Source organism: Chinchilla lanigera, unplaced genomic scaffold (genome assembly GCF_000276665.1).
Source record: "Chinchilla lanigera isolate Chin_1 unplaced genomic scaffold, ChiLan1.0 scaffold00093, whole genome shotgun sequence".
Classification (NCBI taxonomy): domain Eukaryota; kingdom Metazoa; phylum Chordata; class Mammalia; order Rodentia; family Chinchillidae; genus Chinchilla; species Chinchilla lanigera.
The window spans coordinates 1,857,066-1,869,656 of record NW_004955494.1 but is presented as its reverse complement, the minus strand read 5'-3'; the positions used below and the strand labels follow the sequence as shown (position 1 = coordinate 1,869,656).

Here is a 12,591-nt window from a genome sequence, read left to right as displayed (position 1 = left end):
GCCTGGCATGCGCAAGGTCGTGAGTTCGGTTCCCGGTACCGGAGAAAAACCAAAAAAAAAAAAAAAAAAGAGAATCAAACTGTGTTACGTACCTGTAACCACTGGCCAAGATGATGGTAAACTGCATGCACTGCAAACGCGTGCTAATAAAAAAAATTATCTGGGACAGTTTGTATGGGTGGGAAGGGGAAAGAAAGGTCAAGGAGGGCTCATAAGGTGTGTCCACTTACAAAGGTGGAGCGTGAAAAGAATTTTAGCTGAAGAAACAAAAACAAACAAACAAAAAAACACAAGAAAGCGGTCTCTTCCCAGTCAGTCTCATTTGGGCTGCCCCTTTCAGAGCTCTGATTGGAAAGGAACAGGCGAGGAGAAAGTGGTACAGGGGCCATGAAGAGACAGAAAATGGTGACAAGCTTGGGGACACCAGAGACTTCCGAGAAAAAGAAAAAATATTTGTTTCAAGCTCCGCAAGCTGCCTTGGTTCCTCGGTCTCTCTGATTGACAGGTAAATAATTTCTCCTGCCAGTCCTTCTAGATCCTTTTTCACAGACTGCCTTTTACATGGCTTTACATGGCTTTCTCCTATAAAATTATATTTATCTTACAATGGAAAGTTTGTATCCTTTGACCAATAGCCCCTGGCATCCACCATTCTATTCTTTTTTTTGTTTTGTTTTTTTGAGACAGGGTCTCGCTATGCAGTTCAGGTTGGCCTTGAGCTCACTTTGTAGCCCAGGCTGGTCTCGAATATTCTCTGTTTCTATGAGTTTGACTTAGGTTTGACATCACTGGTGAGATCAGGCAATATTGGTCTTTCTGTGTCTGACTTGTTTCCCTTAGCATACTGCCCTCCACTTCATCCATGTTGTAAAAAGGCGGGATGGCCTCCTGTTTGTGGCTGAATAATATTTCTTTACACCTGTGCATCACATTTAAAGAAATCTATTCATCCATTGGTGAACACTGAGTTGTTCCCTATCCTAGCCATGGTAAATAGATGTGTGGTGAATATGGGTACACACGTCTCTCTGAGATACCGGTTTCATTTCCTTTGGGAGAATAACGAAAAACATTGTTGAATCATTTGTACTTTAGTTTTTTATTTCAGAATTTTCTTTTACCTTTTCCCATAGGGCCCTCTGAGAAAGAAACTAAGTAATGTATATTAAAGCTACTTAAAATTACAGGAATTTTTTTTTTGTCTTTTGGAGACAGGGTCTTGCTACGCAGTTCAGGCTGGCCTTGAGCTCACTTTGTAGCCCAGGCTGGTCTTGAATCCGCAATGATCCGCCTGCCTCAGGCTCCCAAGTGCTGGGATTAACGGCATACGCCACGAAGCCTGGGAGGAAAAGAATTTTAAATCAGGCATTTTTGGGCAAAAGCAATTACCATTTTAGAGTGCTAACATCTAACTCTGTGCCTTGCTGATTTTTTTATCCTTTCTTTTGTCAGTTTAAAATTTTGTTCAAGTTTTGCTGGGCATGGTGGCGCATACCTGTAATCTCAGTACTTGGGAGGCTGAGGAAGGAGGATTGCTGTGAGTTCTGGGACAGCTTAAACCACAGAGCGAGACCCTGTTTCAAAACAAAACTAAACAAAACAAAACACACGCAAAAACATTTTTGGTTCAATTCTCCAAAAGCCTTAACTGCAAATAGGGAGTGAGGATTCCTGAAGTAAGGCAGATGTATACAGCAAAGGCCTAAGGGCGTGTCCTCATCAGGGATATGAATTCCAGCCAGGATGTTAGGGTTGTTTAAGGATCATTACGGTAGCCAGGTGGTGCTCAATTCACATGACCTGCCATTGCCATTGGGTGGGTAGAGAATGGGAGGGAGGGGGAGGGTGGTATTTATACATGGTGGGTGGAGCACAGTACAGGTAACTTCTTTTCAATGAGTTTGTTCCCATAGTGGCCAATGGGTATTTTAAAATCCAAACTAACTTAAAGGAATTCAATCTCCTCACTGGCGTTTTTGCAGCACGTGGGTGCAGGGAGACCCTGCGTGAATGGATTTTGCTCTGCAAGTTGCTGGCGCTTTCTTTAATCAGAATGGAAATAAGGATAAGCTGAGAGCTTACTGATTTGTGGTATTTAAGGGAGAAATTAACAGCCTGCCATGCAGCTGTCAGCTGGCAGAGAGAAAGGCAAGGTGAAGTTGTGGGACTCTTGCTTTCAGTTCTTCTCTTGTCTGTGCATTCATCGCTTCCTTCTGAGAGCTCTCCTTGCCTACATTACGTCACCTTCCCTGAGATGGGTGACGTAGAGCCAAAGCAGAAATTAAACTTTTCCTTTTGTGAAGAAGAGTCTGAGAATGAAGAGCAGGTGACAACACAAGAGAACAAGGAGGTCCCGCGCCAAAGCCCCACAACTGAGGTTCAGCGTGTGAATACCTCAAGCCCACGCCCCAAGAAGGAGGAGGCTCAAGATACGGAGACCCCACATCAAAGCTGCAAGAAGGGCAAGGCTCACTATGTGAAGACTCCACAAAGTCCCGAGAGGGGTGAGACTAGAGATGCAGAGGTTCCCAGGACTCCCTTGAAGAGCACACCTGAACTCAGCACATCTCAGGAGGAAGACAAGGGATGTCCAGTTCCAGTTCCACAGACTCCACGGTCAGACCCTCTCAAGTGTCCTGAGACAGCAGCACACACTGCCCATAAGAGCAGCCTGCAGCAGGATGGCATCCCTTCCACTCCCAAAGTAAGCAGGCCACGGGATGGGGTCCCCAGGTCACCCACTTCTGTTTTGCTTTAGCTCAGCTGAAGAAGAATACTCAGTCGTTTGCATGTGTATTGCATGTGTACCCTCAGTTACATGTTTATTGATAGACATGAAGGAAAGTTTAAAGTTATCAGAAAATAATTTCTGGAAACCACTGGTGCTAGTAACTATTTAGTGTTGTCACAGATAAATGTTTGGGTAGGTTAAAGTTTCTAGTTCAAGAATATTAGAGGACTAGGGATATAGCTCAGTGGCACAAGTGCCTGCCCGGCAAGCACAAGGTCCTGAGTTCAATTCCCAGTGCCACAAAAAATAAAGAAGGAAAGAAAGAAAGAACACTGGGACGGGAAAAAATACTAAGATGTCCAGCCTACCTGTGCTCTTTCTATATGAGAAAGTCAGGCAATAAGCTGGCTCATTGCTCTGCCAGTGGCAGAGACAGGACTAGACACCTGATATTCTGAGTTTAATCTATTCTTTTCGTTATGCCAGTAGACTGTATTTTAGGGTAGTCACTAATGTTTCCCAATACAAGAATGCTCACCTTCACCGCTGTTCTCTCCAGCTGGAACTCTTCCCTCCCCACTTTGCTAGTGGAGAACAGACTCTTTGAGTAAATGTGCACAAAGAAGTAACTTGTTGATATTTCTTTAAAAATTGAACATGGAAAATACACAGTGGTTGTTAATAGTTAGCAGGAAATACTAAGCTTCTTGTCTGAACTGTTAACAAATTAATATGCTCAGGTGGCCAGCAGTGGATTTCTCAAAGGTCCCAATACCAACCAATCTATCACCAATTTTTTTTTTTTTTTTGAGACTCCACTATGGGTAAGGAGTATAATATCTCTGTCCCTGAAAGAGTTTACAACTTGGGTGGGGGTTGACCCAACACACTGTGATAAGCCCTTCAAGAATGGTCAGAGTTCTCTGAGCAGATTTATTTTCAGTGGGATAATAAAGGAAAGGAAGAGCAATGTCAATTGGTAGAGTTTTAATATGTGGTGGAGAATGGGTTGAGAATGTGGTTCTAATGAGATTACGTAAGCAAGGGGCTGGGGATTTAGCTCAGCGGCAAAAGCGCCTGCCTGGCAAGCGCAAGGTCGTAAGTTTGGTTCCCGGTACCGGAGAAAAAAAAACCAAAAAACAAACAAACAAAAAAGAGATTACGTAAGCAAGACAATGTGGCATGGTATGCGTATTTCATTTAGTTATTCACAGTTTAAATAAATGCCTTGGTGTGTTAGCAGACCCCGGCAAACCCATTTATAGGAAGTCCCCAGCTTATGAATATGCAAGTTGCAAATTTTCACAGGTGTACTGTAAAGACTTACTTTGTTGGATTATGAATGAATCTGACTTATCTGACTTATGAACTGTCTCCCAGAGTGGAACTTGTTTGTAATTTGGGGACCTTCCTTCCTTCCTTCTTTCCTTCCTTCCTTCCTTCCTTCGAGACAGCATCCCACTATGTAGTTCAGGCTGGCCTTGAACTCGCAGTGATCCTCTTGCCTCAGCCTCCTGAGTGCTGAGATGACAGGCAGCACCACCACGCCCAGCTTCTGTACTGCCGTTAGAAACTGCTCCTAAATGAACAAATGAGAATGAGAACTGAAGGCAAAGGGAAAAGTATTTTCCCAGTTATGGAGAGTAAAGAGCATGCTGTACTTGGAAAAATGCATCTCATTTGGTGCAACGGGTCTGTGTATGAGAGGTAGAAAGTGAGGCCAGAGCAGGCAGGCAAGAGCTAGGCCAAGAGATTTCCTGAAAGGATTTTTTCCTGAGAGAACTGAAAGAGCCATTGAGCTTTGAGAAAAATCATGGTCTTCATGTTTGAGATGGACTGGGCCGGAATAGAGTTCGGAGGCTAAGCAGTGTTTACAATAGCTCTGTTGAAACAGACAAGGGTCTGAACTAGGGCAGGAGTGGAGAGTGGAGGTGAGAGAGGCTCAAGAATTATAACTGACTTGATGGAGAGCGTGAGGGACCGGGAGGGATAACTGAGGAGGTTCTTGATTGGCTGAAGAGCTAGAGGTTACTTTGAATCAAGCTAAGAAACACAAGAGGATGTGTAGGTTTGGAGAAAAGCATGGGGTGTAAACAGTTGGGTAAATGAGTTCAGGGTCACTGGGTGTTGTGGCACACATGTAATCCTAACACTTGGGAGGCTGAGGCAGGAGGATCATTGTAAGTTTGAGGCCAACCTAGACTACATGGTCAGTTCAAGGCCAGCCTGAACTACACAGTAAGACCCAGTCTCAAGAAAAAAAAAAAAAAAGAGTCCGGGGTATAGGAAATGAACTGAAGTCAGAGATCCATATTTGAATAGCTATGGCATTGAGTAAACTGCGTAAGCCATGTTTGGGGACAAGGTCACATAATTATGTGCTGAGTAAGAAAAGAAATGTGCAAGTTAGAAATCTTGGCTAATGCCAAAATTCAAAACATAGGCAGAGATTAGAGCTAGCAAAAGAAGCTGGAAATGCAAGTGAGAAAGTTCATATTTTATGAAAATAGAGTTTTGAGGAGGGGAAGAGGAGAGAAGGGAGAGTGCTGCTAATCGGTGTTATGCTGAGGACAAGGATGCACAGGAAAAGAAGGGGTGTTTTGGTTCAGCCTTGCCCAAGAGGCAGAACCGGAGATCACGTGGAATCAACTTCAGTTCTCCATAAGGGACCCCTCGCAGAGTTACTTACAGATAGATGGCATTCTACAGAGAGGGCAAGGTACATGTGGCTAAATGCACTGAACGCTAGCTGACCACCAGTGACTGGAACATTGTAAAGAGAATGAAGCTCCGGGGCACTTATGGTACCAGCTGGACCTTAAAGTTGTTCCCAGCTCCATACTCTAATTTTTTTTTTTTTTTTAATCTTTTTGACATAAGGTCTCACTGTGCAGTTCAGGCTGGCCTTGAGCTCAGTTTGTAGCCCAGGCTGGTCTCGAACTTGCAACGATCCTCCGGCCTCAGCCTCCCAAGTGCTGGGATTACAGGCGTGTGCCTATAACATGTTTTGTGTGACTGCTGCTTTATCATTTTCAGCCGTCAAGGAGCTACCCCCACACTCGCTGGTCCCTTTCAGTCATCTGTACAGAGTGGTGACTGGGGGATTTATGATACGCCTTACAGCACGTTTCTTTTCTCAACCTCTGTCATCTTCAGAATCCAAGCTGCCTTCTCCATGCAGACCTCCTTTTCATGGGCTTCCAGCCTTCCCCAAATCGCAGGAGGAGCTCCCAGATTCTACTGGTTTCGTATTTCCAGACGAGAAATTCTGATGTTGTCTTCCCTGGCTCTGTGCAGCCTTCCAGGTGTGGGTGCTCATCACTTCATGTCACAGATGTGTTTTACTCCCTACATGAGAGCATCACAAAAAGTCATTTCTCAGGGAACAATCTGCTATCATTCGAAGTTCACTTTCCAAGTCACATTGATAACAGAAAACATCGTATAGTGTCATTCTGAACCAACAAGCCGTCCTCCGATAAGCTTACTGAAAACTCCTGAGTTTGTCAGTGAGGGCTTTGACCAAATCCCTCAAGATTATTCACTCTACAAACTGTAAGATGTGTGCAGAACTCTCGCACACGTTAGGCAAGCACTCTATCCCTGAGCTACATCCCCAGCCTAACATATTTTTCTTCACTTAAAAAAAAAGGCATATTACTGTGTGCACTTGGTGACTTCTTATGTTTCTGTTTACATCAATCATTTATTGAAGATTTATGAGTCCACTATTTGTAGACTCATATTCTTAATGAGTCATATTGTAGTCTGGCTTCTGCTTTTATATTGAAGGGTCAGGGCAGAGATTGTCAGAATTCTTTTATAAAGAGCCTCACGGTACAATGCTTGCACCTTGAAGTTCCAAAACAGCACCAGTATGCTACTGTGTACTTGTCAGACCTACAGCAAGGCTATTCCTCTGGCCCCTGACACTCAGTGCTGCCTTAGAATTCTTTCTCACTGACCTTTCGCGTTGCACTATGGGTTAGGTTTAGTTAGGGTTAGGCTTATGCCCTCTTCCGGTACCACGTACACACATTTAGCTGGTTGCAATGACTGCAGAGCCATCAATTTTTTTTTTTTTTTTGTCTTTTTGAGATAGGGTCTTGCATCTTGCTATGCAGTTCAGGCTGGCCTTGACCTCACTTTGTAGCCCAGGCTGGTCTCAAACTCACAATGATCCTCCTGCCTCAGCTTCCTGTGCACCACCACACCCGGCTCAGAATCCTCAAATCTTAAGACATTGCTTTTGAGTACTATTTTTCAATCTCTTTACTCTACTTCATGGAGATCTATGCTATATTTTAAGTGAAATATTTTAAGTGCTATATTTGAAGTGAAATTGGGAGCCTCTCTTTTCACGTTTAGATAGACCATGAAATCTTTCCTTTATAAAAATGCTTATTTCAGAGACTAAACTGCTGGTTAATGGACTGTTTTCCTTAAGAGCTACAATTCATTTGTACCCCTCAATATCTGTCACAGTAACTGCTACTTAGTAGGCACCAAATAGATATTTGGATGAATAACTGAAGGGAAGTTAAAGTATTAACTATGGGAACATAAAGACAAGGTGTTTTTTTTTTATATACAGTGTTTTCTGTTTAAACAAAGGATTTTGTTTAAATGTCCTCATTTTTTAAAACTTGGAAGTAGGATGAGAATTGGTGAATTTCATAGCTAGCCAGCACAGTTGCCCAGGCAAAGGGATAGAGATTAACAGAAGTACAGATTCCTGTGCTGACTTCATGCATCGGAATATTTAGAGACCGTAGCCAGATGTAGTGGTGCATGCCTACAATCCCAGCACTTGGGAGGCTGAGGCAGGAGGTTCACCATTAGTTTGAGCCTAGCTGGGCTACAGTGAGACCCCGTCTCTAGCAAACAAGACAATACTGTATTTAGAGGCTGGGTTCCATAAGAGCACCAGTTACAACTCAACTAGTTTCCACAGAATCAGATCATGTTTAATGCCCCCTTTAGCAGTAATGTTCTTTGGCTCAAATATTAACTTGCTGATACGGAACGTTTTTTCTTGCTAACTCTATTCTAACTTGCCTTTGTCATGCTTAGAGTCTGCTGAGCCAGCTGGTGATTTCTTCAACAGGGAAGGTCCTTCCCCGAAGTGCTAAGCCCTTGTGGCTCACACCTCCTCCCTTCATGGATGAGGCCACCTCACTGTCTCTCGTCAAGGTTAATCCTTTCACCCCTGAGTCCTATAAGAAATTATTCCTTCAATCAATGGGCAAGAGGAAAACCCCAGGAGATACGTAAGTGCGCAGTTTGTCTCTAACTTTTGAGAACTCCTATGGTCAAGGAGTAGGAAGAGGGCATTAAAGATTAGAAACAATAACTGTCTAAGTAAAACTGAAATATGTTTATATATTCCCCCCTCCCTGGGCTAATGTGGTCCAGAGATTCTGGCATGGTTCCACCCTCATGTGCACTGCAGCTGGCTTCTTGATAAGGCAGCAGGGTGGAGTGAGCATCAGCTCTCTGACTTCCATTAGAAAGTTGGGTGGGTTCAGGCCTGCATTCCAGGAGTCTCCTCTGGTTAACAGGAGGCCAGCACTTGGGGAAGGTGTAGTTCCCATTTCCAATAGTATGTGGCTGCTCTGAGTCTAGCTTGAGCAGCCGCTGACGGGAGCTATAGACAAAGCATTTGAACTTCTCTGCAGGTGGTGAAAGGCTGCAGAGAAAAAGACAGCTGCATTTTCTTTCTTTTTTTTTGTTTTTTGTTTTTCCCAGTGCCAGGAATAGAACTCAAGACCTTGTGCTTGCCAGGCAGGCGCTGTGCCGCTGAGCTAAATCCCCAGCTCCAAGAGTTGCATTTTCAAAGGTGCTAAAAAATGGAAAGCCAAACTGCCCTCTTCACAAAGGCCACAGAATGGAGAAACCAAGGGCTGGGGATATAGCTCAGTGGCATAAGTGCCTGCCTGGCAAGAGCAAGGTCCTGAGTTTGATTCCTAGTACCAAAAAAAAAAAAAAAAAAAAAAAAAAATTGTAGAAACCATCTGAATAAGGACTGCACAGGTTGCTCAGGGGTATTTGTTCCTGATGTTTCCTTTTTACAGGATGGAAGCACCTCTAAAATGGGGCAATCATTTGTGTTCACATATGCTCAGCAAATGCACAGCAGCAATCACAACTCTCCAGAGAATTTAACCTCTCATGTTGAATTTTTCCTTTGGAATCAATAACTATTATTGAGCCTTGAGACAAAAGTAGGTTTTGTTTTTTTTTTTTTTTTTTTTTTGGTTTTTTTCTTAACACTGTCTCTTGAATCTTAAGTAAACAGGAGTTCAGCACAAGTATACCCAGTATACTTTGGATACCAAGAATTCTACTGGATTTAATTCTTATTTTTTGGTCTTACTTAGACAGGGTCTCACTATGCATTTCAGGCTGGCCTTGAACTCACTTTGTAGCTGAGGCTGGCCTCAAACTCACAGTGATCCTCCTGCCTCAGCCTCCAAGTGCTGGAATTATAGGTGTGCGCCACCATGCCTAGTTAATTCTTGAATCTTTAAAAATCATTAGAATCAGTGGCTCCCTCTGAAGCGAGCAGGTAAAGATTTGATTCCTGGAAACAAAAGTGGTGTTATTGTAGTAACCACTCACAGCTTTGGAGACAGTATTTCTCTCCCTTATTTATTGTGGTATTGTCATTTTATAAAGTATCAGAAGCTGGTGTTACATGTAGGGCAGAGGGCCAGGGATGTAGCTCGGTGGCACAGCACCTACCTGACAAGCATCAGGTCCTGAGTTCAATTCTCATACCAATAAATAAAGAAATAAATAAATAAATTTAGGGCACAAATTTTCATCAGTTCATTTCTATGAATGTAGTGTCCCCCAGTTTCTACCTTGTACTTTAAAAGAGAAATCTAGTTGGCTGACCTATAAATTGAAACCTTGCCTAAAGATCCAGAACACAGCCACAGGGCTGGGGATTTAGCTCAGCGGCACAGTGCCTACCTGGCAAGTGCGAGGTCATGAGTTCAATTCCAGGTACTGGAAAAAAATCAAAACAAACAAACAGAACACAGCCACTCATACAAGAGCATGTTTGTTGGTGACTTCTGTTTATTGGAAAGCAATTGAAGACCTCTTAGCCATGTCTGTACTTAATTTGTACAGTACGTAAGTCTACCTGTGAACCAACCCGAGAAGCCAGGTTCTGGGAGAGGTGAGTGTTGGAAAGAATGCTGTGGCAGTGAAGAGCAGGTGGCTTTGGGGTCAGACTTGGTTTCAAATCCCAGTGCTGTCACATAGGGTATAACCTAGAGTCATCCGACCTCTCTCTGCCTTGGTTAGCTCAGTGGGGGATAATAATAACCACTTACATGTTAATGGGTCCTCTGTGCCCCTAGTTACTTCCAGTTCTGAGAACACGGTGTTCTACTTGCCTAAGACTCCCATGCCTTTTCCTTACCGAGGTCTCACTCATCCTTGGAATCTTAACTTCCATATCTTCTCCGCTGGGAAAGCGGTTCTCTCTTGGAATAATTACATTGCTGGGCACTGTCCATGGTATCCTTTGATGTCTTGTTCTTTTCCTGTCTTACATCCTTCCATTGACGTTCCCTGGTTATCTCTGCCCCCACGTTGAAAGCAAAGAGGGGAAGGAATTTTCTTACTTGCTGTGACAGTCCCAGAACTTAGCATAGTACGAGGCTTAACAAGTCTGTTAATCATAATCATGCATAGATACTTTTTTTTTTCTTAGTGAGGAAGCTGGTGCAGAGCAAGGCGAATTACGAGGGTTTCCTGCCAAGGTAAGCATGGTTCTTTGGTACAACTGTGACAACATAGGCGTTTTATCTTATTCTCTCTCCTGCATCTCCTTATTCCCACCTCCATCTCTCCTCCTGTATCCTCACGCTCCGCCTTCTGTCTTTCCTCTCCTAATGCTTTCTCCCTTCTTTGCTCCTCATCTTCCTCCTTTCTCAGGGTGTTCTCTTTCTTGTCTACCCCCACACACTTTACAGCTTCACCAATATGCATCGCAACTGAATTTGTCTGGGCTCTAGCTCAGGGTTTATATTCTTAACCGGGTGATGTGTGATGTGTATATGGCTAAACTATTACCTAGAGTATTTTTAATTAAAGGTTTTTTGCTTTCATTTTTTGATCCAGGGAAAATTTTTACTCTTATGGGACAGAGAAGTGATTGGAAAATGAAGATTTTTGGTTCCCAAATGGAAAAATAGAATGGAGAAAAATGGCATAGATTCAGAGCTGTAGATGTAAAATTTTAACTCTTAAATGTATTCATTTTTTATGATGTCTGCAAACTTTGATAGAGCATCCTTCATCTGGTAATCTAAGAAAACTGTACTGTAAATATTATTCCTAGAAATATCTGGTATATCTTAATTGTAATAGCAAAACAATAGGGGCACTAAATATCCAATAATAGAATGGTTAATTAGTTTTGGGATTTTGTTTTGTTTTGTTTTGTCTTTCTGAGACACGGTCTTGCTATGAGTGGCCTTGAGCTCACTCTGTTGCCCAGGCAGGTCTCGAACTCACAACAACCCTCCTGCCTCAGCCTCTGAGTGCTGGGATTACAGGCGTGCACCACCATGCCCGGTGGGTTAATTAGTTTTATATCAGTAGAAAATTAAATTTCCATTAAGATGTTTGTAATATAGGAAAATATGCCCTTGTTTAATGTCCAGTATATAAAAGACTCAAAATGTTATATGCTGAATGATCACAACTATGTATTGCCAGTTAATCAAAGAAAGTTAGATGGTGTTATAACTGCTAGTGTTTAGATGTCTTTTGACGATGGAAACAATGTTTACCTTTTCTTCTAATTGTTAAAAGTTTGAACTTATCATGGAAAACCATTTTGCAGAAACAATTCTTGACTAGAAGGAGTTGGAAAGAGGGTTAACAGCACAGCAAGTCTAGACAGAAGAGCCCAGCTTGAGATTGGCTAAGGACACTGGGAATTATAGATCTTGCTGATAAAAATGACTACAACTGGATGCTAAAAATGAGCTAATAAGAGTCAAGATTTTTTAAACTGCTAAAGTTAGGGAAAAATTATTGGTAATTTGGACACTGAGAAAAGATTACTTGGGAGACAAATTGAATTTTAGATTTACAGTGATTTATGGAGGTTGGTTTTTTTTTTTTTGTCTTTTTAAGACAAAGTTTCACCATGCAGTTCAGGCTGGCCTTGAACTTACTTTAGCCCAGCGTGGCCTCAAACTCACAGTGATACTCCTGCCTCAGCCTCCTGAGTGCTGGGATTATAAGCATGCAGCACTATGCCCAGCCTTATGGAGATTTTTTATCATAATAATTTTATTAAACATTTTCTATGGTCTTGGAATTTATACTAAGGTATATATTGCATATCATATGTATAACAGAATATTTTATATATATATATACACACACATATATATATATCTCTTTTTTTTCTTTTTGAGACATGGTCTTGCTGTGCAGTTCAGTCTGGCCTTGAGCTCTCTTTGTAGCCCAGGCTGGCCTCAAACTCACAACGATCCTCCTGCCTCAGCCTCCTGAGTGCTGGGGTTACAGGCGTGTATCACCACGCCCGGCCAAATATTGTATATCCTCATATAATATTGAAAAGTACCTTCTGGAATAATCACTATAATCTTCACTTTAGACAGAAAAATTAGGTGATTTGTTTTTTAGTGGTACCAGGAATCAAACTTAGGACCTTGTGCTTGCCAGGCAGGCACTATGCCACTGAACCATAGCCCCAGCCCTAGACAGAAAAATTGATTAAGGTGTGCAATGATTTGCCTGGGTTTAACTACCTGGGAAAAAGTGATGTTGCTAGTTTTCCAGTAGGGGGAGCATTTGCTCTACCT

The 12,591-nt window shown here is 42.5% G+C and overlaps 2 protein-coding genes and 1 long non-coding RNA gene across 3 annotated transcripts in view; 1 reads left to right on the top strand and 2 right to left on the bottom strand.

Moving 5' to 3' along the window:
- The window catches only part of Kiaa1147 (KIAA1147 ortholog), a 53,127-nt gene extending 52,263 nt beyond the window's left edge, over nt 1-864 (bottom strand). Inside the window, exon 1 of the mRNA XM_013504920.1 lies at nt 846-864. Within this exon, the coding sequence (XP_013360374.1) occupies nt 846-864 (19 nt within the window). The remainder of the gene's footprint in view (nt 1-845) is intronic.
- Nucleotides 273-12,591, top strand: part of Wee2 (WEE1 homolog 2 (S. pombe)) — a 32,476-nt gene continuing 20,157 nt past the window's right edge. The window contains exons 1-4 of the mRNA XM_013505022.1: nt 273-505; nt 1,983-2,704; nt 7,805-8,001; nt 10,461-10,509. Coding sequence (XP_013360476.1) covers nt 2,255-2,704; nt 7,805-8,001; nt 10,461-10,509 — 696 coding nt within the window. The 5' untranslated portion in view covers nt 273-505; nt 1,983-2,254. The remainder of the gene's footprint in view (nt 506-1,982; nt 2,705-7,804; nt 8,002-10,460; nt 10,510-12,591) is intronic.
- LOC102015324 overlaps nt 4,213-12,591 on the bottom strand; it is a 38,987-nt gene continuing 30,608 nt past the window's right edge. The window contains exons 2-3 of the long non-coding RNA XR_264104.2: nt 5,853-6,079; nt 4,213-4,310 (exon numbers count right to left, since the gene is read on the bottom strand). This is a non-coding gene — a long non-coding RNA (uncharacterized LOC102015324). The remainder of the gene's footprint in view (nt 4,311-5,852; nt 6,080-12,591) is intronic.